This window comes from Paroedura picta, chromosome 8 (genome assembly GCF_049243985.1).
Source record: "Paroedura picta isolate Pp20150507F chromosome 8, Ppicta_v3.0, whole genome shotgun sequence".
Taxonomy (NCBI): domain Eukaryota; kingdom Metazoa; phylum Chordata; class Lepidosauria; order Squamata; family Gekkonidae; genus Paroedura; species Paroedura picta.
The window spans coordinates 71,686,946-71,714,471 of NC_135376.1; the positions used below are offsets into that span (position 1 = coordinate 71,686,946).

At 42.1% G+C, this 27,526-nt stretch overlaps 1 protein-coding gene across 3 annotated transcripts; it reads right to left on the reverse strand.

Moving 5' to 3' along the window:
* Positions 1-27,525, reverse strand: STAMBPL1 (STAM binding protein like 1). 3 transcript variants are annotated; one of them, XM_077350340.1, is made up of 11 exons: positions 27,325-27,525; positions 15,053-15,123; positions 13,575-13,792; positions 11,006-11,081; positions 9,018-9,113; positions 7,332-7,665; positions 6,664-6,746; positions 5,447-5,584; positions 4,023-4,135; positions 1,776-1,875; positions 1-329 (listed from the first exon to the last, which is right to left on the reverse strand). In XM_077350340.1, exons 2-11 carry the CDS (start codon positions 15,080-15,082, stop codon positions 273-275), a joined length of 1,245 nt encoding a protein of 414 aa, XP_077206455.1. In that variant the 5' UTR covers positions 15,083-15,123; positions 27,325-27,525; the 3' UTR covers positions 1-272. The 3 variants fall into 3 exon arrangements, 2 of the variants coding, with proteins under 2 accessions (XP_077206455.1, XP_077206454.1); XM_077350339.1 differs by having other exon boundaries at positions 6,622-6,746; positions 27,325-27,522; XR_013233682.1 differs by lacking the exon at positions 4,023-4,135 and having other exon boundaries at positions 6,622-6,746; positions 27,325-27,524.
* Between the last annotated feature and the right edge of the window lies 1 nt (position 27,526).

A 27,526-nucleotide genomic window follows, 5' to 3' on the forward strand; every position in this document is an offset into this window, starting at 1 on the left:
TTGTCACTGTTTCAAGTTCACTTTATTGTTGTTATCACAATATTTCAGAATAAACAACAGATCCTGATTCAATGCCACTGTGAACTCTATCTTGACAGAACAACAAAATCTCAAAATGGGAAAGGGTAATAAATATCAAATTATTAAATCTAAAATGTACAAATATAAAATGTCAGTAACTTTTGGAAAAAAAACACTGTAGTAAAATCTGGCAGCCATTGTTCTCCCTGGGGCATCTGTTTTGGGGAAAGACCTTTCTTCTCCCATCTGTATCACCTCAGATCTAAAACAGTTATTTTTACATCTTTCCCGATGACATGTTTGCAACTCTGTAAACCAAAAAATCAGATCAGACAAAGACATTTGTTAGGAAGGAATCAGCTGCAGGTGAAGTCAATCAAGAATAAAACATGCAACAGACAGAACACAATGATGGCTTGTTTTTTGAAAACATGGTATTTATTCAATGGTTAGTGCTGACCTGTCAATGGGATCTGACTAGTAGTCAGGGAGGATATTTCCCTGACTCCCAAAGAAGCCCTTTCTTGAAAGCTTGGTAGTGGTGGCAGAAAGCACTGCCATGTTATCACTAACTTATGGGGGAATTTATAGGGTTTTCAAGGCATCAAGGGATGTTTGCCACTGCCTGTTTCCATGTGGGCTTCCTTGGAGGTCTCCCATCCAAGTACCAACCAGGGTCAATCCTGCTTAGCTTCCCTGATCTGAAAAATGTGGGCTAGCTTGGGCCATCCAGGGTGGAGTCCGCATGGAGCTTTTATTCCAATCCCAGGTCGATTCAGTCCCTGCCATCTACACAGAATGCGATTTCTGTTTTGATTTTGGCCAATTTAAATTTTTCATCTGCAACAAGCAGGATTGATCCGGAGTGACCCTACCTTTATCCTGTAATATTTAGAATTGTCCACCAATGTTATAGGATTCTTGCTTATTTTTGCTTCTCTACCACTAGTACACTACAGCTGCCTCTGGGGAGTAGAGGGAAGGAGGAGTTCACATATCCTTCCCCCTTCCAGAAGCAAATTGGTAGAATGACCCTAGCTTTATCCTGCAATATTTAGGAGGGGAAATATCCCTCAATATTTTAAAGATGAGGTGGCTGGATGGAGTCAATGAAGCAGTCGGTGCGAGCTTAAATGGACTCCGGGGAATGGTAGAGGCTGTGTATCTTTGGATGCTGTAATATCAATACACTATAACAATCCTGCTCACACAGGAAGATCCAACTGAATGATTGCTGTAGTGTAGCGATAAGGTAACATCCAATGATGTGTGGGTATATATTTGATCAGGGTCAGCTTAGCCACACTGTAGTATAGTCCAATGAAAAGGGGTGATTAGGGATTGGAATATTAGGAGGGTTCTGGGTATGTTTAGCTCCCTTTACATGAAGGCAGGAAGAGCAAAATTTCAATTCTAGCTCAAGTCAACTGCAAGGTGGTAGAAAGCAATCGTACACCAATGTTATAGGATTCTTGCTTATTTTTGCCTCTCTACCACCAGTATACTACATCTACCTCTGGGGAGCAGAGGGAAGGAGGAGTTCACATATCCTCCCCCCTTCCAGAAGCAAACTGGTAAAATGACCTTAACAATATAAGCAGCAATCTTCAACATGCATATTTGGGGATTATTATTAAACCGTCATTTCTTAGTAGTGCTGCCACTTGTATGATCTAAAAAAGAACTCCTCTGTGACAATAGGTTTATGTTTTAAAATATATAACCTTAACCAAAGTGATGGTGATTATCCTTACATTAAATAGTCTAGGGTCCTTGGTATGAGGATGGAAGCCCTTCTTTTTACAAGCAGAAACTTCCAGCATGCCAGCATTAGTAAGTCTGAAGACTCCGGTGCTAGAAAACAAAGAATAAGAGTGACTTGTAAAAAATATGTTGCTCCTTTGCATTCTGAAAATATATCCACAGATTAGTCAGAAGCATAATCAAAGGTGCAAAGTGTTCCCACACAAGTGAATTATGATGCAGGCCTTGAAAATGCATAAAGAGCAAATAAACTTTAGTATTTCACATCAAAACCATCCCTACCTACTCACAAATAGCTCAATCCCATAAAGCTCCTTTAAAGACAGCAGAGGTGTGCAAAAACAGCAAAGGCTGCAGTGACTAAAGCCAGAACAGTGATTCAGATGGTACAACTGTGTCCTGCTTGAATTCATGAATTCCTGTATTGTGCTACAAATGCAGAACTTCGCTTGACACTAAGGCCTATTCTGCACTTTCAAAGTAGATTTTCCTGTTCCACACAGGAAAATCCAGCTGCCAAAGCACATTGAAAGTGCATTATCCTATGTGTGCAGAATGGGCCTAAGAGACAGGTCACTCGCTTCATGTTTCCCTAGGACATTATCAATGCAATCCTAAAGAGGCATGCCTTTCTAAAAGCCAGACTAGAAGTTACAGAAGCCATAGGTCTGGCCTGTGGCCACCGACAACGTTAAAGGAGAACTGCCCCATATAAAAATGATGCAAGAACCTGATCAGGCTCATGGTGCAGAGAGATCAAGCGATCTAGGCCAGTGTGGTGTAGTGGTTAAGAGCAGCAGGCTTTAATCTAGAGAGCTTGGTTTGATTCTTGCTCCTCCACATGCAGCCATCTCGGTGATCTTGGGCAAGTCACAGTCCTATTAGAGCTGTTCTCATGGAGCAGCCATGTCAGAGATCTCTCAATCTCACCCTCCTCACAGAATGCGTTTTGCGGGAGAGGAAGGGAAGGTGACCATATGCCGCTTTGAGACTCCTTCAGGTAGCAAAAAAGCAGGGTATAAAAAAACCCCTCTTCTCTCCATCCAAGCCTTTTCATGATCTGAACTCAGGCCCTCACAGCATTTTTAAAGGGCCAAACGTTTCTCTAAAATGGCTGCTTTTTAAAAAGTTTTTTTAGAATTTCAATGTGTATTATAGAAACCCCAAAGCAGAGGGCTTCTTGTGATAATGAAGGAAGCCAGTTCATAGGGCCTGTACTATCAGTGGAAGAACACAAATTTTGCATGCAGAGTTTCCCAGACTTCATGCCTGGCATCTCTGTTTAAAGGATCTCAGGCCACTGGTTTAGGAGACTTTTGCTTGTTGTGACTTTAAAAGAGCCACAGCCAGGCAGAGCAGACAGTACTGGGCTAACAGACCAATGGACAGACCCTGCATAAATCAGCTTCATACAGTCTAAGGTTCACTGCTAAAATGAATAGCCAAGGTCACTATTTCATTTTTAATTTTCTATCATATTAATATTCCAGAACCAGAACAGCATTACAAACAAATGCTCTTAACTTACAATCCATCCACCTAAAATAAATAAAGCTTCCACACTTCGGGTGATTTCTTCTTCTTAAGCAATAGGTACCCTGTGGAAGAGGACGTTGTGAACAAAGGAGGTCCATACATGCCTTTTGTTGCCAGCAGTGACATAGTGCACTTGAAGGACTCATAGACTAAGGATTGAGGACACAAACTAAGAGCCAGCGTGGTGCAGTGGCTAAGAGTGGCAGCTTCCAACCTGGTGAGCTGGTTTGATTCCCCGCTCCTTCACACGCAGCTAACTGGGTGACCTTGGGCTCATCACAGCCCTGATAGTGCTGTTCTCACAAAGCAGCCCTGTCAGAAGCTCTCTCAGCCGTACCTCCCTCACAGGGTGTCTGTTGTGGGGAGAGGAAAGGAAGGCAATTGTAAGCCACTTTGAGACTCCTTCAGGCAGTGAAAAGTGGGGTGTAAAACTAACTCTTTTCCAAATTAAGAGGGAAAACAGGACTGTTGTTGCTAATTTAGTTCAAGTTTGTTAAATGCAAATAACAGGGAGAAAATTAATTAAAATATTGCATGAAACTGAGATTGAGAAATAGAGTTTGCCTCTTAATGAATTATCACTAAGAACTAAATCGTATTCAAGGTTTTTTTTTTCTTTCTTCACCTTGATGTTTAAAAAGCTATCTTGTAGGTGATGTGGCTATTAGAACAGAGAATTTAGAAAGAGAGAGAAAACTCACTCATTATGTTTTGGTGAACAAACAATTGCAATAGCCTCGGGTAACATTAGCTGGTAAGAGCAATGTGTATGAAGATCAACACTAGATAAGAATGCCGTCTGTGTTGGATGCGTCTACAAAAGAAAAAAGGAATAAAGGAAAGCTCTGCATAGTGGACACTTGTTTTTTCTTTTTACCAATCAAGATTACAATACCATCCAGAAGAAATCATTAGTATAAGTTTTCCCTACACTTTTGTCAGCAAGGGGCTCATTTATGACATAGCCCTCATCTAAAGTGATAAGACAGGGACCAAGACCTTAAGAAGGTGACAATTTGAAGTTACAGAAAGTTTTGAAAGTGATAAGAGTAACCAGGCAAGAAAATAATCCTGAAAGACAAGGAAAACAAGGGCCTGTGCCTATGCAACTATTTTTGGAACAGAGAAAAAGTGCAAACAGTTAAATTTCAACTTGAACAGAGTTGGTTTAATTAGTTTCTTGGAGTATATAATTTGGACAGTGAGCTCACTGTAAAAAGTCAGGTATCCTGGTTTTGGGTCCTGCAAGCCAGGAAATTGACATTCCAAGAGTTGGAAGTGGCTGCTATGGAAGGGATCTCCCACTGAGCGATCACTGTAGCCAATCCATTATCACTGATGGAACTAAACAAGTGCACGTAATCTAAGACCACGATCAGAGAAGGTAAATCTCACAAACATTGTAGATAAGAGTTATTGTGCAATGTCGAAGAACAAGCCTATCTTGGAAATTCAACTGCAGCACTGTTCAAAACACCCTTTTCACCATAAGCTGTAACTAAGTTGAGCTGTGTGATATGAGTACATCAACACAATTTCACCTGTACATGCTCAACTATGCAGTAAGCAGCTTCCCCTGGATGTGATGAGTCAATATAGATTTGATATCTGCACTGCCATATTTGCTAGCAACAGTGGTAACCCAGCAACACCTATATGTCCTACAGCATATTCATCAATACCATATATACCTACACCTGTCCATAAGGAGACATGGGAGAATAGCCAAATATATGACTCAATCTCTTATTTATTTATTTCCACCATTTTTTTCAAGAGTGAGAGTCAAAAAGCCAGTTTGGTGTAGTGGTTAGAAGTGCCGATTTCTAATCTGGCCAACCAGGTTTGATTTCCCTCTCTTCCACATGCAGCCAGCTGGGTGACCTTGGGCTTGCCTCACAGGGTGTTCATTGTGGGGAGAGGAAAAGGAAGGCAATTGTAAGCCGCTTTGAGTCTCCTTTATGTAGAGAAATCGGAATTTAAAAACCAACTCTTCTATATGTATTTGAGAACTGTCATTTTGTCCTGCAATGCTGATAACAGTATGTTTGTTCTCTCTTTGAAAACAAAACAAAACTACATGCTTGCCTTCCTATCCCTAGCACTTCAATAGCCGCATACTTACATGGATCCAGCCTAGAGTGAGGAGGTCATGCTGGTCTTGAACACTGAATAACTCTTCCACATTCTCCATGTCACAGTAGTCTGGCCCTGCAGACTGTTTTGGTACTATCACATGTGTAATAGTGAATTCATTATGGGTCTGTAAAACACAAGGTTGGGAAGATGTCTTTTTGAACAAGCAACCTTAACCTCCAGAACCTAATGTTAGTATAAACTCGCATTATTCTTACTACTGACTTAAGTGGAGCTGCACTAAGCTTAGTGATTCATTATAGTAACAGACAAAATAACAACAGTGGCATTAGATTATATATAAAAATACACACACATAGAAATCCCTCCCCCCCTGGGATTTTTCTGCTCATAGAATCATAGAGTTGGAAGGGACCTGCAGGGTACTCTAGTCCAAGACCTGCACAATGTAGGATCTCAAAACTACCTGTCCACCCACAGTGACCCCAATTTCATGCCCAAGTGATATATTCAGCTAGAATATCAGAACTGCCCTTTTCGTATGCAACCCTATAACTCTTAGCCTCAGTGGAATTTACTTCTTAGTAAGCATATGTACAAATTTATTTTTTACATTCTTATTAAATATAATATATACAGTTAGCATCTGTGTATATACCTCAGGTGTCAGGCTGAACAGTTTATATATCTACCATGTATTACACACAGTGAAGTGTTTCAGTAGTGAACATAAGATATCAATGTACATTATTGAGATGCACAAACAAAACCCAAGCAACAGTAAATGGCATGAGTTAGAAGTGGATTTTTAAAAGCAAAATCTGAGGATAAAACATATCAATAGCTTCTGCTATCCTTAACATCAGTGTTCCGGCAACAAAATTCCATTTGCATTTGATGGAAGCCAGGAAAAAATTGTGAAGACCCCAGTAAATGGCACCAGACTGCACAGGAGAAGGGTGGAAGCAGGTTAATTACATGCCATGCCTCTCATAGAATTAGCTACTTCTGCAGAGAGGCGAACCATTGGACATTAGTTAATAAGAATTTCTGCCCAGACCCATACAAGCTATGTTACAGAAAGCCAGTTATATAATGCACTTACACTTCAGATATGCTTTTGCTCTGACACCACTTCATTATAGGAAAATACAGTATTATTAAAAGTGACTTCCCCATACAAATGTGAAGGATCAACTGTACCAGTTTTCCACAGAGAATTCCACATGTCTCTATTCCTCTTACTGTATTTGCTTCTGCTAGCAGCAGAAACTTGTGACAAAGGCCCTTGGGCAGAACTACACTTCGCAGCCCTTCGGTCACATTGTCTGAAAAGGAAAGGGAGGTGGGGAGAGAGAAAAAGGAGAAAAAAAAGAGAGATCATGCATGGAGAAATCTTACAGTAACACACTTTTCTAAAACACAATGTTGAACTGGAACTGAACAATTTTGATTGTCTGAGATGTAAACATTGGGCTTTTTATAGGCAGTTAAATTGTAGCTTTTAATATATCTGAAATGTGATGCTAATCTTGAGCGTTTGTGATAAAATGACCCTAACTAAAAATGGAAACAGAGTCCAGTAGCACCTTTAAGACCAACAAAGATTTATTCAAGGCATGAGCTTTCGAGTGCAAGCACCCTTCGTCAGACTAAGAACTCCTTACATGACCGTGGGAATATATAGCAAAAATTAATTCTGTTAGATTAGTAAACTGTGTCACACATCCAAATACAGCCAATGATAATTCTTTGCCAAAACAGCCAATCAATCCCCTTGAAATTCAGTTGTTGTTCGCACAAACATGGGAGAAATAAAACAAATCTAAAAATGGAAAACATTTTTAGGTCAGAGATATTTTAAAAATAAAGTGGGGTACAATGGCCCACCACGAAGAAAGACACTTGCTTACTCTGGACAGCACTCAGTGTAGCAGCTGGGTTTGTTGCCCGACTAGTTGGAGGAGACTGTCCGGCTGAGGCCTCGTTCTTGTTTGTTGATGCAGTATTGTTCAGATGGGGAGAAAGGCATGATGACAATACATTCCCATCCGTCTGTTCTGATGAAACAGAATTATCTCTAATTTTCTGATCACGGGCAAGTTCTTGCTTCTTCAGTTGGTCTTCAAAGAACTGAAACTGTTCCTTTTCCAGCTGCTGTTGACGGATTTGTGCGATTCTCTTTTTCTCGGCTTCAATCAAATTCTGCTGCTCCAGCTTCTTCTGTAATTCAGCTTTGCATTTGTTCTGGGAAATGTGTTAAGTGGAGAGATCTGATCAACAACCAAAGCCTTAGCGAGCTTTATATCATGCCCCCATCATCCCATGATAAGAATGGTTATGGGCAATATTAAGAGTTTAATTTACCTGGAAATGCTACATCCAAATTAGATTTTATATTGTATCTTAGAATTTTATGGGCTTTTAATTGTGTGGTGATCTGCCCTGAGTCTGCCAAGAGAGGGTGGAATAAAAGTTTAAATAATAAATTTAAAAAATATACTTTAACCCACTGAGATTGTCTTCCAAATCCTCATGCATGGGATAGGGAAATTAGGATATTCAGATAGCATAAATTCAGTGGGACTTCAACAGCAAAGAAACTACAAAGAACTACAAGAAGCAGTTTAAAGAAACTACAAGAAGCATCAAATGTTCTTAGGGCACTGACACAATACATTTCCCTAGGCACAGCAGCACAGGTGTTTGCATACTCAGGGAGATAAAGCCAACATGGCCCAGAGAAGGAAGACCTATGGGAGAAACTTTTCCTTTCCTGTCTGGAGCAGTTGCAAAGCTCCCTGGCAAGGAAGAGAATCCTCTGTGGCTTGGCTATCTGTCCTCTACATAGATGGGAGGAGTGAAAAGTGGTGGTGACATCTGGAGTGGTTTCAGGGTTTGTGCTCAAAGGCAATGGAGTTTGGCCTTTAAGTAGAAAGCAGTAAGCTTACCTGCCAATTTCCTGTCACTCAATTGGCATTTTCATTCAGGTGTGTAGCTGTGTTGATCTGAAGCAGCAGAGCACAGTTTCAGACCAGGGAAACCTTTAAGGCCAGCAAAGTTTTATTCAAGGTTTAAACTTTCATTTGCCTGCACATGAAAGCTTATACCTGGAGTAAAATGTGTTGGTCTTAAAGGTGCCATTGGACTCAAACTTTGTTTTGACATTTTTATATTATAGTTATTCTTATTGATATCGGTATTATGTTAGTACAACCCATGTCTTCATCTGTTTATAGAACTTGTGTGCTGCCTCTTCAGAACAAGGTTCATTCTATTCAAAAATTAACAAAAATAACTGAACAATTCAACCCAGCTTATTATTTCAAGAAGAGGAATTTATCTTTGTTGTTATTTTGCTAAATACAAATTAAACTTCATACATATTATTTGTTAGGATACCTGTACTCCACGTTTTCTCCCAACAGGGATCCAGGGACATTCTCCCGTTTTATCTTCACAACAACCCTGTGATATAGGTTAGGCTGAGAGGGATTGCTGAGCCCAATATCATCCAGTGAACTTCCATGGGAGTCCCTAGTGACCCTCTAATCACTATTCTGTGCTTGATTAAAGATATAATTGACTGAGAACTTTACCTCATCTTGCATAAATTCCTGATATTCTGCACTGTATTTCTTTAGCAAGTCCTTCTTTAGTTCATCAGTCCTTGGAAATGCAGTGTCCTTCAGTTTCTTTGGGAGGAGAGAAATAAAACCAAGAATCATCAGGCACTATACAACATCTATTACTGTAAAGTTAAACAAAAGCAATGCATTCATGCTTGTGTATCAGACAAAACACAGACACAGTGCAGTTTTAATGGCTCACTTCCCCCCCCCCAAAAAAAAAATTAATATATGGAGCAGGAGGTAGAAGTGCTCTTTTCTAATACAGAAATGGTTCCTTCTGTATTGGGGGGAGGAGGTAAAGTCACAGCTCAGCACCTAGAATCAAGCTACATTCAGTCCCCACATTTGAACTACAGATTACAAAGCAAATATGGGTTCCTCACCTTAAATATATGCATTGTAATACTGAAGGGAGGGAGCATTTACAAGGAAGAATTGGCAGACAAAGAACACCCTCCCCAGTTCTTCTTTATAGTTTTTAAACTTCATTTTTACTCCAGCCAAGGTTTTAAAGAAACCAGACTGGGGAAGGGAACAGCTGTGGGGGATAGTATTTGCACCAACTGTTTAGTGATAAAATATTGTTAGGCAGTTACAAACTCCAGCAATAATGGGACTCCAACACTAAAAACCAAAGCATAATTGAAAGAGTAGGCACCTGTACTTCAGGAAGTCAGAGAAAAAGCAAGCACAATGGTTTTAAATCTCTCTTTTTAACTTAAGCAAATTTATAATTTAAACCAGTGGTCCCCAACCGTTTTATCACCGGGGACCACTCAACGCTTGACAATTTTACTGAGGCCCGGTGGGGGATGTAGTTTATTCCTCTACTCTCAACCACTGCCCTAACGCTCTCTGATCGCTATGGTAATGTTTAAACATCCCTTCAAAATAAGATACAGACACGCCACAATAAGGAACATTTTATTTTCATGGAAATTTTAACTCATGACAATGACAAATCAATGGGAACCCTGAGCTTGTTTCTCTGCAACAAGATAGTCCCATCTGGGAGTGATGGGAGACAATGATACCCAAAGTGTGTTGTAAAGGGCCGGGGGGGGGATGAAGTAAAGGGCTGGGGGGGGGGAAAGAAGGTGTCCTTTGTGGCCCACCTCCAATTAGTCGAAGGACCACATGTGGTCCGTGGCCCACAAGTTGGAGATTGCTAATTTAAACTATCTACTATCATTTATGAAATTGTGGCATGTTAACTATAAGCTTGAACAGATAAAGACTAATGTATTTTGCTCACATTTCTATTGCAATTGTTCTTATTTTAGAACAACAGAAAAGAGACTCTTTGTCTACTCAAGACATAATCACAGGTATTCTTACTCAGACCTAATGTAACACGTTCCCCTATATTTAGAATTGGAGTATCATTTATGCATTCAGCATCTGATAGAATGTATAAAGGCCACAGATGCAATTCAGGTTGCAATTCTATGTAAAGTCTAGTAAGATTTATGAGTAGAATCATAGAAACATAGAGCTGGAAGGGGCCACACAGAGTAATGACGCCTAGAGCTGCAGTACTAGTATAGGTCTTCTCTGGACAGGCCATATTAGGACCATATTCTGGAGCCTCCTGGAGTTCTTTGGAATCTTATCAAGGAATGGCAGTCAGTTTTCTTGAGAGAGACTACATACCATGCAGCTACAAGAGAGAGTTGGGTGTTTTCTGATCTACTCTCAGTTCATTGGGGTGTAATAGTGTTGCTAAATATGCCTCTACAGTGCCCTGCAGCACTGATTATGTATGCTGGAGCATACCTTTGCAATGTGCTGGCAGATGTACAGGGCTGTCTCATCGGACAAGCTGATGGGGAAACGCCAACCAAAACAGCAATTGTGAAAGCCAGTGCCCTAGAGCACTGGTGAAAGTTTGTAATCCCTAGAAAGGCCTTGCACCCACCCCTGCTTGAAATGCCAGTTTAAAAAAGCAACCGTACCTTCATAATATCCTGTTTTTCTGGAACAGCACACTGCTGGTAGTCTCGATGACCCGGCAGCTTTTCTACAAACAAGCTTGAAAATGAAACACATACTTTTCGTCCCTGACAAATACACACAATATCATTATTCTTTTTTTTTTTTGTCCTGAGACAAAAGCAAATTGTAGAAATCATATGGGACCAGAAACAGCATTCCTTTTTTCTTTTTCTTTTTTAGCTATTCATATCAGTTTTCCATACCTTTGCAAGCTTACATTATGACAGGGCAATTCTACAGCAGGTTCTCACAGAGACTAAGTGCACAATAGCTTTAATTCTTACACTATTTACTATGATGCAATGCAACTAATTCTAATAGAACTATTCTGGAACAGGTGGTTTATTGAGCACAGCCAAGGACATTTCTGGAAGGTATGCACAGTAACGGTTTCATTATGGTACTTCCAGATGATACATACTACTGGACTCTTGATGTCAATATTTTCAACTCCTGCAGTCAGTGGCTCTCTAAAGGTAGAGGTTTTTCATGTTACCGACAATCTGATCTCTTTTAATTTAGACATGGCATGGATTGAGCCTGGGGAATTCTGCCAAGATCCCACCTTAGAGGGCATCTACTCCTAGGCTACAATAAGGGAAGGACTTGCACAGGGCAGCAAAGCACTTATATCTGGGAAAGAAAAACACCTTATGAGATAGTTTTCTGAGGTGTTTTTTCACTGGCACAGTTATTCTAATCTAAAGAATGCAATCGCTGGTTCTTAACTTTTAATCTAATATCCTTCACCAAGTGCATATTACCACTGGATACCTCCAAGCAAAAGTAAAAAATTAGGATATAAAATAGCATGTCAATAAGAAAAAATCCTTTTTCCTGTGATTTGTTGCTGGTACAGAGCCTCTTCTGTGGCTATCTTTCTGGAATTTCATCACACATATTCAGTCTCGTACATGGAGATTATTTTGTATGTCTGCTAATGTTGCCTCTGGTGGGACAGGAGGTATTTTTCATTGATCCCTAATTCTGGAGGATAAATCTAGGATCTCCACATGTCTGGAGGATAAATCTAGGATCTGATACACTCTTAACAGGCTTTGCCCACCTTGTGGCCAGTGTAATAGTCACACAAACTGTGGGTTCCCTTTAATGGCTCCATGTGATGTGTCTGATTTGGATTACCACTGTGGAGCATTCAGAGAAGGGGCTTCAATGGGGGAGAAGTGGTTAAGAAATCCAATAACAGCAGCAGCAACATCAATTTGGCCTCCCCAACCATTTTACCAACTTGCAACGGTCCTGCAGGTGTGTTATTTTGCTCAATGGAAAAATCCAGGTGTACACTTGTGGATCTTCCCAATGAGCCACACAGCACTTCCCCTAGCCTATTTCAAGTCAGGAAAATGCTGCAGGGGAAAGGCTGAAGCCGCTTCTCCGTGCATGTTGCAGTTATTAACTGAATAGGGCACCACATGAGTGGGAACTGAGAAAAATCTGCAATGCACCTGTGATTGATCTATTCAGGACACAGGGTGCAAACTTGGATCCAAACCTGCATCCTCCCTAATGTATGAATTTGCCATCAGTATTTTACCCTCAAGGAGGGATGAGCAATATAAAAGCAACCTCTTCTTTTGGCTGTCAGAAACCAATGAGGTTGCCTGAAATCCTGAATGCCCACCAATCATACCCTAATGTTCTAAATGCCCCCTAACATGAACCTGTAGATTGCCTCCAAGGTGGTGGTGGTGGGGTGTGTGGAATCACCAATAAAGAACAGGCATGAAACAGCAAGAGGGAGGTTCTTCACTTCTTGTTCTAAAATACAAAGGAACTGTGCATTTCAGCACAGTACAGACACATCATACAGCTTTAATGAATCTTAAAGAAAAAGCTATTCTGGGAGCATATTTTTCTCTTTAAAGAGATACATGGCTGCTCTGGTCTTGATTACTCAGCTTCTAAATAAATGAAGCCTCAGATTCTAAGCACTCTGCTCATGGTGGAGGGAAAGGATGATTTTTCCCAATTCCCTTCTTTCACTGCAGCACCCTACCTTGTATCTCAAGCTGTTCTAGGAGGAAGGAATCCCACTAACTTATGGAGAAAAGAAAAGCCTGAAGTGGGAGCAGAAGGCAAGTAAGTCACCTTCCTGACAGTGCAGCTCCTCTTACGTTGCACAGGACCCAAGCCGAAATGCTGAAAAAATACCACAGGTATCATGTGGTATCAAAAGTAATTTCTGAGAGGTGCTCATGAGATTTGCAAAATCACATTTCATATCACAAGATAGATGTGAGATGGACAGAAGATATATTTTATGTTCAAAACATTACCTGCGTTTTTTGCATACTGGCAAAACACAATATCCCTACAATGGAAACTTAACTCTAAGGGAATCTGAATTCCCTGTAACGAATGAATGAGAAATACACAATTGATGAGCTCTAATGTGGATATCTGAAAAGATTCTATTCTAGCAGCCTGTAAGAACAGTACCCACTGGCAGTCCTAAAATCTAAATAAAAGATATACCAAACAAAAATCCAAAAGCAGACAAATCCTTACGTTATAAACTTGTTATAGAGCACAAAGGCATTTTCAAGGTTTCCTTCCTCAAGATATACAGCCGCCATACGTTCCATCTCCACTCCAAACCTAAAGTAACGCCGTGGAGTGATGTCTTCATTGATGGTGATATTACAACCAAGCTTGCTTAAGGCACGTACGCGTTCTTCTGGGCTCAGCGAAACATCTGTGTGGTCAGGCATAGCAACTAGCCTTTTCTGTTAAAGCAGAGATCACAAGTAGCATGTCACTTCGATTGCTGACCTTATTCAGGAACTACTGCATCCAAGAAACTCAAGCAAAATCTTGGGCTGCAATTAGTTGCAACTTTTCATTTCAGCAACATTTGAAGAGCTTTAATTTTCTGCTTCCAGGCGATTACCATATAATGGCAGAAAATCACCCTAAAAACAGGACAATTTCCAGCAGCATGCTAAAACACACACACACACACACACACACACACAGACAAACCACCACTCCCCAAAAAGCTTCATGCTACTTGATGAGCCAATTATGTTACACTCTACCGCTGTTCTTACTTTATTTTACACTGTACTTATACAGGTGGGTTGCAGATAACACTTTAAAAACCAATATTAACTGCTCCATTATTTTCATTTTACAGAGAAGAATAAGGAATGAGTTTTTAAATGTGGTTCAAGTCAAAACAAGACATAATGGGGATAATTAGCTGCTGTTTTCACACTGGCTTCCCATCCTTTCCCCTCATTCTCCAGTAACATCCAATAATCTGAAATGCACTATATGATGTCAACCATGCTGAGATTTTATTATTGTTGTTGTTGTTCGATTTATTACCCGGCACACTCGGCACACCGGCTCATGGCGGGTTACATACAAAATTCAATACAATAATACAATCCCCAATTAAAGCCCCATAAAATTACAAAAATACAAAACCATATGGCGGAAACAACAATCCATCTTAACAACCCCCACTAAAAGCCGGGGTGGCTAGGGGGAGGAGTGTGACAACCAGCCATGCCAGCAGATGGACTGGCATGGGAGCAAATCTTCCTGGGGGGAGCCCCGTCTGATCTCCTACCAGCACTGGCCTCAACATAGACTTGGTGGAAGAGCTCTGTTTTGCAGGCTCTGCAGAAAGCTGGAAGTTCTCCCAAGACCTGCAGCTCCTCAGGGACTTCATTCCACCAGTAGGGGCCAGGACTGAAAAGGCCCTGGCCAAGGCCAGGTGTACTTCCTTGGGGTCTGGAATGACCAACAAGTTGGAACCCACAGAGCACAAAGCCCTGCGACAAGCAGTCCCCCAGGTATGTGGTTCTCAGACCGTAAAGGGTCTTAAAGGACAAAACCAGAACCTTGAACCTGATCCAGGCTGCAATTTTCTCCACCCATCCACACAAATTGCAACCATTGTAATGGAGTGGGAATACAACCAAGGCCAAACTACACATGACATTTTAGTTAGTTCTAAAAATCAGTTTCCTATTTACCAAAGAGCTCATAGTGAATGGCTGGTCCATTATCTCCCTTCAACTTTGCTGTTTCTTCACAGTTCTTCCATCTAGCCAAAGAAAGAAAAATATGGATGTATATAGTAATCAAATGCAAGAATAATCTGATACTGTATGTAAAGATTATGTATTAGTGGGACAATTTGAAAGAAATGTTCCCTTTCTACCTTCAACTGCATTTCTTACATTTGTCTGTAAATATAAAACACTGGCATAAACTGTTTTGCTGGGCTACCTAAGGCACAGAAGAGATAAATTCCAATTACTGCAGTATAGCCAGTTCCCCCTAAATACCGCATATATTCACATATAAGCCGAGACACCCAATTTCACCACAAAATGCTGGAAAACCTTATTGACTCGCATATAAGCCGAGGGTGGTGTTTGGATAGTGGCTCCCCCCCCCTTTTTCTTCCCACTCGCCTCCTTCCTCTTTCCCCTCCTCCCTCTTTCCCTCTGACCCCTCTTACCTTTTTATATCAATCCTTCTTATCTAATTCCCTTCTTCTTAGCTGGGTGTTCTGTTCTTTCCATTTTCCATTCCTTCCTTTAGGGGTGTTTCCTCGTTCTGCTCTCTGCTCTCCCTCTGAGACAGAGGCTTCAGAGCTTCTTGAAGCAGCAGCACGTGCTAGCCTCGTGCTAGCCTCATTAAAATAGTGAGGGGGGAGGCGGAGACTGCCCTTCCCTCCCCTCCCCTCCCACTGTCCCACCTGGGCTTGCTGCCTCTCTGCTTCTTCCTGCATCTGCTTCTTCAGTTAAGTATACTTGTCTCCCACCCCCGCCCTTCGGTCTTGTCTGGCAGCTTTTTAATATATATACCCACATATAAGCCGAAGGGGACTTTTTCAGCTTTAAAAAAGGGCTGGAAAACTCGGCTTATATGCAAGTATATATGGTACATTGTTCATATACTCGGCTTACATGCGAGTATATACGGTACATTTATCTGGCTTTAATAGAAGACAATATACTTACCTTGTACTTCAACATAATAAGTATCAGTTAACTACCAGTTACATTTTACTGAACAAGGTGCTGAGAACATATGCATAAGATCACTTTTACATTCAGAGGTTGAAAGGAACTCAATCTACTGACAATTTACCATTCTTCAATGAGGCCTCTTCAATGAGGCCTCAAATATGATGCATAAAATGGATGCCTTATTCCCAAAGGAGTGTCTGACCATTAATATCTTGGCTAGAGTTACTGCTATGATGTGCACGTCCACTTTCAAAGAAGAGGATGGTATCTCCTCCCTGGAAATTCACTTCTTCCATTCCTGAAAATATTTGCTTGACTCAAAACTGTTAACATCTATGTGGTACGTTTAGTTTGGTGGAAAAAGAAGGCATCTACCCTCTTTTTGTGATAATTGTTGGGAAGGATGCCTGAAGAACTGAGTCAAACTGTATCCTAAATTTGCTGCTATTCACAGATCTTATCAACTGTTGTAATCCAATCTTAGCTATGCTTATTGATCAGTCACTTATTCATCTTGACTCTAACTAGCTCTTCCTGGCAGCTAACCCCCACCCCACTACCCATATGTAATAGTTGAGGAAGTCTGGTTTCAATTTATCTAACAAAGTGTGCATGAACACAAAAGCTTATATCTGTAATTAAACTTGGTTGGGCTTAAAAGTGTCACTGGACTCAAGCTCTGTTCGGAGGTGACAAAAGATAAACTTGTAGAACTACAATGCAAACCCAAAACTAGTAAATGGCAAGGGTCAGATGCAGACACCCAATGGGGCTTAAGGAATTCAAATGGGAAATTGTTGCTCTATTATCCAGTAAAGGTAAAGGTATCCCCTGTGCAAGCACCAAGACATGTCTGACCCTTGGGGTGACGCCCTCTAGCGTTTTCATGGCAGACTCAATACGGGGTGGTTTGCCAGTGCCTTCCCCAGTCATTACCTTTTACCCCCCAGCAAGCTGGGTACTCATTTTACCGACCTCGGAAGGATGGAAGGCTGAGTCAACCTTGAGCCGGCTGCTGGGATTGAACTCCCAGCCTTATGGGCAAAGCTTTCAGACGGCTGCCTTACCACTCTGCGCCACAAGAGGCTCTATTATCCAGTAACTTTTCTCTAAATGTGTTACAGGTCTCTGAAAAGTAGCAAATACCTCACCAGCTTTTTAAAAGGGGTCCAAGGACTTACAGTCCCATAGCTTAGAATCTGATCTAAGTAAATTAGAAGAAGAAGAGTTGGTTCTTTTGGCCACTTCTCTACCAGGAGTCTCAAAGCGGCTTATAATCACCTTCCCTTTCCTCTCCCACAACAGACACCCTGTGAGGTGGGTGAGGCTGAGAGAGCCCTGATATTCCTGCTCAGTCAGAACAGCTTTATCAGTGCTGTGGTGAACCCAAGGTCACCCAGCTGGCTGCATGTGGGGAACCAGGCACTGGGAATCAAACCCGGCTTGCCAGATTAGAAGTCAGTGCTCTTAACCACTACACCAAGCTGGCTTTTAGTAGAAAACATTAAAGACAGAATTCTTAAGCACACTGAGGAATAAAGTCTGATGAGGGAAAATGAGCATAGTGTCCAGCCTCAATTTAAAACAAAAAATAGGGCTAAGCAAAAACAGACATTTATAAAATTATGCATGGGGTGGAGAAAGTAGATAGAAAGCATTTTTTTTTTACCTCTTATCATACCAGAACTTGGGGGCATTCAATGAAGTTGATTTGCTATGCGTTTAGCATGGCTAAACAGGAAATACTTCTTTACTTCACAATTAAAGCTTGCAGTTCACTGCCACTGGAAATGATGATGGCCATGTGCACAGATGGTCTTGAGGAAGAATTACACAGATTTATGGAGAATTGGCCCATCAATGGCTACTGGACATGGTAAGTAGAGGAAACAGAGGCAGCAAACCTCTAAATAGCAGTGCTAGGAGGCAGCATAGGGGACAGGTTATTCTAAGAGTGACTCTTACACATTTTGGGCACACACACAAGGTCCGTTCCCTTCAAGGTCCGTACTGTCAACTCACATTGACAACAATTCTCCTTGGCTCAGGTGGAAGTATTTCATCGCCTACTACCTGGTTCCTTTCACTTGGAGATACGGGGCATTGAATCTGGGATTTCTGCATGACAAGCAGATGCTCTACCACTGAACCATGGCCCCTTCCCAACAAGGAGCTCTGTTTAGCTGTGAGTCATTTATAATGAACATATTGTTTAGAACATATTGTTTCTTGCATGTTCCTTTAAGCACACGGTGAAGAACCTTACGCTGTAATGACAGCTGCTGAATCAGAAACCCTGTTGGGTAAAAAGTCCCAACTGACCCTACTCACTTTCTATAAAAACTCTTGGCATGTCCCAGGAAATATACTGGCAGGCACAATGGCAACCACAGGCACCTAAATTGGGCTCCCTGTGATGAACTATTAAGAAGGTAGATTTCTTAGCCACTAAAGATACTAAAATGTCATGGTCACTTTGTGATGCTTCCTCAGTGGCATAGTTCTGATTCTGTGAAGCTACATAAATCCTGATACATGAACCTGTTGCTGACACAATGGTGGATAAGTTCCAGTAATTAAGGGAGTACAGCAAAGATGACATACAATGTTTTAAGAAATATATAAAATTGATAAACATCTTTTGTTCAGTTTCGATAGAAGCTGATTACCTCACTGACTCATCCACTCAGGCCTACTCATTTCAACGGAAGTCGAATTCACTGCCTAGCTGCTTTGGAACATTAAGTCAAAGGATAAACTATTTATAGGATTTTGGACAATAATCTCAATAGAATCACTCTCTCTTAAGTAGAAGACATCTGTGGCTATAAATCAACACTTTATCATCAAAAGTAACCATGAATTAGGAGTCATTCTGCAGCCACAAAGCCAGCCTTATCCATTATCTCACTATGCGTATTCTTCTTCAGAAACAAACAAAAAATACCGAGATCCACACATATCTGACAGAGCTGAAAAATCTGAGTGGGTGAGGATCTCTATGAAGACTACTCATTGCAAATTTACCACTTGTTGTCTTTCTAGTTAAGGAGAAACAGTTCTCCCCTGCTCTGCAGGAAACTGGAAATTTTTTCTTCCACAAGAAGAATTATATTACTTATATGGGAATACAGATCAGTCAAACAGTAATCAATGATTTATAGAATTATAGAGTTTGAAGGGGCCATACAGGCCATCTAGTCCAACCCCCTGCTCTACGCAGGATCAGCGCAAAGCATCCTAAAGCATTTAAAGCTGGATGATTAACAAAAACTAGTGGGAAAGTTGCCGCTTATGAAAACACTGCCTTTTTTAACCCCTTTATCTTTCTGAAGTTTCATATGGACACACATTCTTCACAAAGCAAATGCGACTGTTGTTGTCAGCCATTCAGTTGAGCCCAACTCTTGGCAATCCCATGGCACAGCTGTCACCATGATCCCCAATCCCATACTGCCTCCCTCAGCTGTGCAATGTTCTGGCCAGTGTACGATTCAATCGTGCCCAAACATCGTGTTTAACCAATAAAATAATATTGGGTTGATCCCCACTCTCACTGAGAAAGAACTCGGCCATTGGGCTGTACAAGGTGGGATAGATTGTCGCCTTTGTAGGTTGTTGTTGTTGTTCTTAAATTTGGGAAGTTTTTATTGGGGTTTTATGTATTTTAATGTTTTATGATATAAACCGCCGCAAGACTGTCCAGGGAGCAGCAGTATGTAAATTAAAATATAAATAAATAAAGTATTGTCTACTCAGACTGGCAAAAAAAAAAGAGGAAGAAGTGAAGGCAAAAGGAAAAAAAAGATCAGAGCCCCTCAGTGAAACCATTGATGTCCTACAAGCTGCCAGAGCAAGCTCAGCTTGCAGTACACATTTGCAAAAGGCAATGCAACAATTGGCTGGCTGGAGCAGGCTTTTATTTCAATTACTGTATATACCCACATATAAGCCAAGGAGGGCTTTTTCACTGTGAAAAATGGTGCTGAGATATTAGGCTTATATGTGAGTATTTAGGGTAAGTGAGCCAAAGTTTTGTGATTTTGCCTACCAATGATACATCACACGTTATAAGTTGTAGTATGCAACTGTCAGCAACTGAGAAATTGATACCTGTATCACTGTGCTTCCAAATAAATCCTGTAGTCTTATTCCTGCTTAGAGATGTCTTCAGTTATAGCATATTTCTCTTTGAAGTAAGTCAGGTAACTTGCATAAATGGGAGAGGAGAGAGTAGATATTCTCTGTAGAAAGTTGCAGGACAGTGAAATGCTGTTTATAAATGAGTTTGAATGTGCTTACAGGAACAATCCTAAACATATCTACTTAGAAGGAGCTTCCATGCAGTTTAGTTGGCTTAATCCCAAGAGAGTGTCTGGAATCTTATAAGGCTAAGCTGTAAAGTGTTATTATTATTATTATTATTATTATTATTATTATTATTATTATTATTGGATATCTAGCCCGCCCGCTCCCCTGAGGCTCGCGGCGGGTAACATGTAAAAACCCCATAAAATCCGTAATACATAAAACACCTAAAAACGCCCCGCCCACCCAACCCACCCCACCTGATGGCCGCAGAACTATCCGGGAAACCAGGGGTCACTGCTGATGTAGATGTAGAGGGGGGAACTGATCTAAAAAGGGGAGGCGCTGGCCTCAACCACAAGCCTGGTGGAAGAGCTCCGATTTGGAGGCCCTGTGAAAGGATGGCAAATCCCGCAGGAACTGCAGCTCCTCCAGGAGCTCATTGCACCAGGCGGGGGCCAGGACCAAAAAGGCCCTGGCCCTGGTCGAAGCCAGACGTGCCTCCCGGGGGCCAGGAACCACCAATAAATTAGTCCCCGCCGAGCGTAACATAGATGTCCCCATGATACAATAAAAACACAGACAGCTGCTAAAACAATGGCGTTCTTTCCATGGAATGTATGATAGCAATGTTGGATATACTTGACAATGTTTGACAGGCTAATACAGAATGCACAAATTAGTTTTATCATTCTGGCTAATGGGACATTTCCACTCTAGTTCTTGGTGATGGCCAAGGGTTTGTGCTGTTCATTACACAATCTTTTTCTGAGTTTCATCAAAACACTTCACCTACACACTTCTGTACAATGTCTTTTCCCTGCTGTGACATTTACCTAATTGCAAGCTCTGGTCACAGTGACATCCATGATTCAAATGTGCAGACTGGCATTTGCATCTTCCCATTCTGTCTGCTTCATGCAGAATTAATCATCCAGTTCCCTTTCCAGAGACACAGAACAAGCACCATGTGTCTGATAGGTGTGTACGTAAAGTCTTGTTAAGTCACAGCAGACTTGAAGTGATCCCATGTTTTCAAGACAAGTGATTAAGCAGAGGTGGTTCGCCATTGCCTCTCTCTGTCTCCCATCCAAGTATGACCCTGCTGTAGCTTCCATAATTTGATGAGATTGGGCTATATCATACTGCTCCATAACCCATGTGTCTGTCACTACATGTTTGTAAAATTAATTTGTTTCTTGCGTGCAACCAACAATGCATGAAAAAGGGGAGGGGGGATCTGCTTCTGCTTTAACAAAATTGGGCAAAAGTTTGCCTACTCTCCTGTGGCAAGTGAAAGAGCTAGATATTTTCAGGCTGCTAATGTACTACAAATTGCTTGCATTGGTATGTGACTGCTTACTTGCAAAGCTGAAGCAAAAGACAAAGTTTACTAGTGATGCTAGCCAAAGCCATAACCACACAAACCAAGCAATAACAGACAGGATAATATTTATACAAGGCCAAAGTCTGAATCCAGTGGCATCTTTAGGGTCAACAAAATTTTATTCAAGGTGTAAGCTTTCGTGAGCACAACATACTTCTTCAGACACAATGAAATATATAGGCAGAGGGTGAGCCACAAATTAGTACACAAGCCTAATGAAGATATTGAACAGATTCAACGGCCTTACAGATATAACAGGCTAAGTTAGTATGGTTATAATTTAGTTAGGTTTAGCTTTTTTTGGGGGGGGGGGAACCATGAATAAAATAAATACGTCAAGATTGGAGAGTAATGGACAGATGCATTCCCAGTTGTGGAGCACTCCCAAGAGGAATTAACTCAGTCCTTGTCACTAGGCTCCATCCATCTCCACCCCCCCCCCCAGCATGAAGGCATCCCCACACTGGCCGTGCAGTTATGTCCCCTGTCCTCAGACCAGATAATTCAATTCTCCAATTCTAAATTATATCCCAATTATATATTATATCCTTACATTAAGAGCCTCTTGTGGCACAGGGTGGTAAGGCAGCCGACATGCTGTCTGAAGTTCTGACCATGAGGATGGGAGTTCGATCCCAGCAGCTGGCTCAAGGTTGACTCAGCCTTCCATCCTTCCGAAGTCGGTAAAATGAGTACCCAGCTTGCTGAGGGGTAAACAGTAATGACTGGGGAAGGCACTGGCAAGGCCACCCTGTATTGAGTCTGCCATGAAAATGCTGGAGGGCGTCACCCCAAGGGTGCTTGCACAGGGGATACCTTTACCTATTCCTTACATTACAATCTGCTACTAAATTCTATTTTTCCATTCCAAATAAGAAATAAAATGAAGAGGGTGTATGGCCCTCTACTACTTCAGACCAACATGGCTACCCACCTGAATCTATTTACAAAAGGCATACAATAAATAATAGAGGTCATAATGATAGCAGCAAACATGTGAATGAAGAAGTCAGCTCTCATTTTAGTTCTTATGAAAACATAAGCTCTCACACTGTGGGTGACAATAACTACACTCGCATATGGCTTCTGTTTAATTTTTTTAATTATAATTATATGGTTTGTTTTCTAACAAAGTACTTTTACACAGCTTTGTTAGATGCCAAAAGCTTTAACAACTGCTCTGAACCAAGCATTTTGTTGCTACAGCAAATAACGAAATGGTACCTGAGATCCAACTGTGACTCTTTGAATGACGTATAAATCAAATGGCCAGCAATATTAACTCACCTCCACTTGTTCTTATCAAAGTACCTGTTCTTATCAAAGCAATTTATTTAGTCAGGGTTCCATTGCTGTCTGATATTTTTCAATCAGCACTACCATCAAATGTCTCCATAACAAGATATTAACATTTTTACTCTTCTTAGGGCCCATTTCTAACTACACGAAAGCACTCTATGCATGAACATAAGCAGCAGAGCCTACTGGATCAGTCTGGTGGTCCATCTACTCCAGCATATTGTTTCACACAACCAGTTGTCCTGGAGGACCAAACAAATAGGCCACAGAGGCCAGAGGTTTCCCTTCATGCACTGGTATTTAGAGATTTGCTGCCTCTATAGATGGAGAGTCCATTAAGTCGCTATAGGTAGTTCTCTTCCATGAATCTGTTCAATCCTGTTATAATTACATGCTAGTGCTCTAGCATTGTCCACTACAATACATCACTTTGAAGTTTATTATTTTTAAAGCGGAACAAGCAATACATTTATTTGTTGACATTATTTATAGACTGCCTTTCTCACTTGGACTCAAGGTGGATTGCACAGTGTGAGTCAATACTGTCGATGGATGGGCCGTTCAATGAACAATGCAATAGGAATTAGGATTGTAGAACCAACCAGAAGCCTAAAAACAGATCTGAAGCAAAGCATAACTATTAACATGACACATTAAATGATGCAAAAATTACATAGTAGGATCTGTGTTTCAGCAAGCTACGCACAGTGGTAAGGACTCTACTAATTTATCCACATACCCGTGAGAAATGTTGTACCGTGTGACTATTTCCTATGTAGAAAAGCTCTCTTGAATAATTCAGTTTTGTCCAGTTTGCAGAAAGCCAGGAGACTGGGAGCATTCCTGACCTCCTCAGGCAAGCCATTCCCTAAAAACTGTGTGGGTATACAAACACCCCTCCCAATGTTCCGCTTTTAAATAAAATAACGACAAATACTGAAAATAGAACCCCACACCACTGCCGGCAAAAATGCTATGTCCCTTTCATTCAGTTACATGAGGATTAGACATCAAGCTATTTTAGCCTTTTCATTGAGTTATGGGTAATACAGGATGTATCTATAAACAGCAACAGGTTGTGGCATTGGTTTTCAAGCTACGTTCTGAAAATACTTCATATCAAGCTTACTTGATACCAGTTTGGTGTAGTGGTTAGGAGTGCGAGCGGGGTTTGATTCTGTTGTCCCCCACATGCAGCCAGCTAGGTGACCTTGGGCTCGCCATAGCACTGAGAAAACCGCTCTGACCAAGCAGGAATATCAGGGCTCTCTCACCTTCACCTACCCCACAAGGTGTCTGTTGTGGGGAGAGGAAAGGGAAGGTGACTGTAAGCTGCTTTGAGCTTCCTTTGGGTAGAGAAAAGCGGCATATAAGAACCAACTCTTCTTCCTCTTCTTCTTCATGGTGGATAAACTATGAAAAACTGAACCGGTCCACAGAAAGACAGTTAATACAAGTCCCAACAAAATCAATGGGGCAAATTAGCTCATCAAAGGAGAGAGAGCAGGTATTACTTGACTGTTCCTTGTCTGCTGAATTCTGTTCGCATATTGCTCTAGCTGTCCAATGAACCTGCTAGCTGAGCTTAGGGCAGACCAGCACAGCCTCCTTACATGTTGTAGGTCACAACACTTTGTTCTCCATCACAACCCAAACTATGCAATATGTTCACTTAACTTATACTGAATTAGGCCCAAGCTCCAGTGAAACAAGGCCTTATTTTTTAATTAAATATGTCTAGGGCTGTCGTCTTGCCTATTTAACTTGTATGCGGAACACATCATGAGAAAGGCGGGGTTAGAGGAGTCACAAATTGGGATCAAGATTGCAGGGAGAAATATCAACAAACTCAGATATGCAGATGATACCACTCTAATGGCAGAAAGCGAAGAGGAACTAAAGAGCCTGTTGATGCAGGTGAAGGAGGAGAGTGCAAAAGTTGGCTTGAAACTCAACATCAAGAAAATGAAGATCATGGCATCCGGGCCTCTCAATTCCTGGCAAATAGATGGGGAGGAAATGGAGGTAGTGACAGGTTTTATTTTCCTGGGCTCCAAGATCACTGCAGATGGGGACTGCAGCAAAGAAATTAAAAGACATTTCCTCCTGGGGAGGAAAGCTATGGCAAATCTAGACAGCATGTTAAAAAGCAGAGACATCACCCTGCCAACAAAAGTGTGTTTAGTCAAGGCTATGGTGTTCCCAGTTGCAATGTATAGCTGTGAAAGTTGGATCATAAGGAAGGCCGAGCGTCAAAGAATTGAGGCTTTTGAACTCTGGTGCTGGAGAAGACTCTTGCAAGTCCCTTGGACTGCAAGGCGAACAAACTGGTCAGTCCTAGAGGAGATCAGCCCTGACTGCTCCTTAGAAGGCCAGATCCTGAAGATGAAACTCAAATACTTTGGCCACCTCATGAGAAGGAAGGACTCCCTGGAGAAGATCCTAATGCTGGGAGCGATTGAGGGCAAAAGAAGAAGGGGACGACAGAGAATGAGGTGGCTGGATGGAGTCATTGAAGCAGTAGGTGCAAACTTAAATGGACTCCAGGGAATGGTAGAGGACAGGAAGGCCTGGAGGATCATTGTCCATGGGGTCGCGATGGGTTGGACACGACTTCGCACATGATTGTGCTGTTATTTTTGGTTACAATTATTAGTTATCAGTTATACATGTTACAGACTGTTTTATGTATTGTTCTCTGTTATGATGTAAACCGCCCTGAGCCTCCGGGGAGGGCGGTATATAAGTATGATAAATAAAATAAAAATAAATAAATAACATAACAACAAGAACAAGGGCTGGAATACTAACTTTGCCATAATCTCCTAAAATATTTACTGATCCTTTCACTGAAAGATACACATTAGGAAAATAAACACAAGTTAAACATTAATTTTACAAAATAGAACACTCATTTGAACTGGAGTACATGGTTTCAATTCAGCATTCAGATTTATCCATCTAATTAAACTTCAAGAAAAATGCAGTGTCAGTATAACTGTTTTTTTAATGAATTCTTTAATCCCCTTGGGTTTCTGACTTTCTCAAGGTGGTGATTTCCCATAGAGCTGCCCCTATCTTATCTTAGGGCCATATCACTGATTTCAAATCATATGAATTACTCTTCTTTGGAATATTTAAAGCAGAACTAGCACCGTTATCTTTCAGCTGATTTTCAACAGAAAGACCCATCTTTACATTCTCCAATAACATATTATTGCTAATTAGTCTGAGTTCACCTTTACTTATCCAAAGACAACCTGAGATTCCAGATGATTATTTTTGTCCATGTTATTTGTGTTTTATTTATGACACATGCCAGCAACAGGGCCCTTCCAGGGATGCGAAACTAACACACACCAACCCAACTAAGCATTTCCTAAATGACACCTGACCTTACTCTTTTACTCTATTGCTTCTGGCTGGTCCATAAAAGCACTGAATGCCCCCTTCCCCCGGAGCATTCCAGGCCCTACTAACGACAGAGACTGTAAGTGCTGCTGAGATCAATAACATAGCCGTGAAACTGCTGAGGGCAGGAAAGAGAGCGCTGCAGCCCGGGTGAAGAATGAGCTGGAAGAGAGATGCAGTCCACTCCCTCGGGCGGGCAACACCTGCCACCGACGGGAAGGAGAAGCACGGGGGTCGAGCGCATCCCAAGCAACTGGGAGACGCCGCGATGCGCCCAGGCGATGTGACAGGCAAGGGAGGCTGTGGCTCTTGTTGACAGCGCCGCTGCTGCGAAAAGTGGCAATCGGGTAGGGGAAATCACGGTCGCTGTGACGATCTGATGTGGAACGAGGGCTTCAGGTCTGGCGTATCTCAAGGGCCATCTTTAGGTATGCATTTAGGCTCGCTCTTCTCTCCCAGCTGAGCCGCTCACAAATCCAAGAGCAGCCCCGGCGACCTCCCTCGCAGCTTGCTCCCAATTGGCCCCACTGTAGGGAACAGGCCGGGCCGGGGGAAACCCTGCCGGCGAGCCCTCGCAGCCCTAGAGGGCCGGCCTGCCCGATTCCGTCCCATCGCTTTGGAGCCGCGCCTCCGAGCACTGGTCCCGGGCTGACCAACGGCAAAGGCCGGCTCCCCAGAGCAGCCTGCCTCCCACGCCGGCCCGCCGCGCGCCCCGAGAGCCCGGCCAGTTTGGCGGGCCTGGAGCGAAACCCGCCCTAGCCCCACCCCGCGCGCTCCCCCAGCGCCCGTCCCTCCACGCCCTTTAAGGCGAGCGCCGCGCTATGCCGCCCGCAAGGCCAGCCCAGGTCCCCTCCTCGCTTACCACAAAGCCTCTGCTCGGGCTCGCGTGAGAGGCTGCGGCTGGACCCGCCACTCGTGCCGCCAGAGGGGCTGAGCCTCGCCCAGCAGCAGCAGCAGCAGCAGCAGCAGCACCCACCGCTGCCTCCTCTTTCCCCTGATCAGCCACGAGCCGTCAGGAATGAAGCGCGCGCGCTAGCCCTCGCCCTCCCGCACCGCGTCCAGCC

Excerpts from the sequence above, each read along its gene's own strand:
- STAMBPL1 (XM_077350339.1), bottom strand. The coding sequence starts at position 15,082 with ATGGACCAGCCATTCACTATGAGCTCTTTG. Across the intron at positions 13,793-15,052 it reads CATTCACTATGAGCTCTTTG|AAAAGGCTAGTTGCTATGCC; the intron begins GTAAATAGGAAA and ends CTGCTTTAACAG. Across the intron at positions 6,747-7,331 it reads TACACTGAGTGCTGTCCAGA|ACAATGTGACCGAAGGGCTG; the intron begins GTAAGCAAGTGT and ends TTTCCTTTTCAG.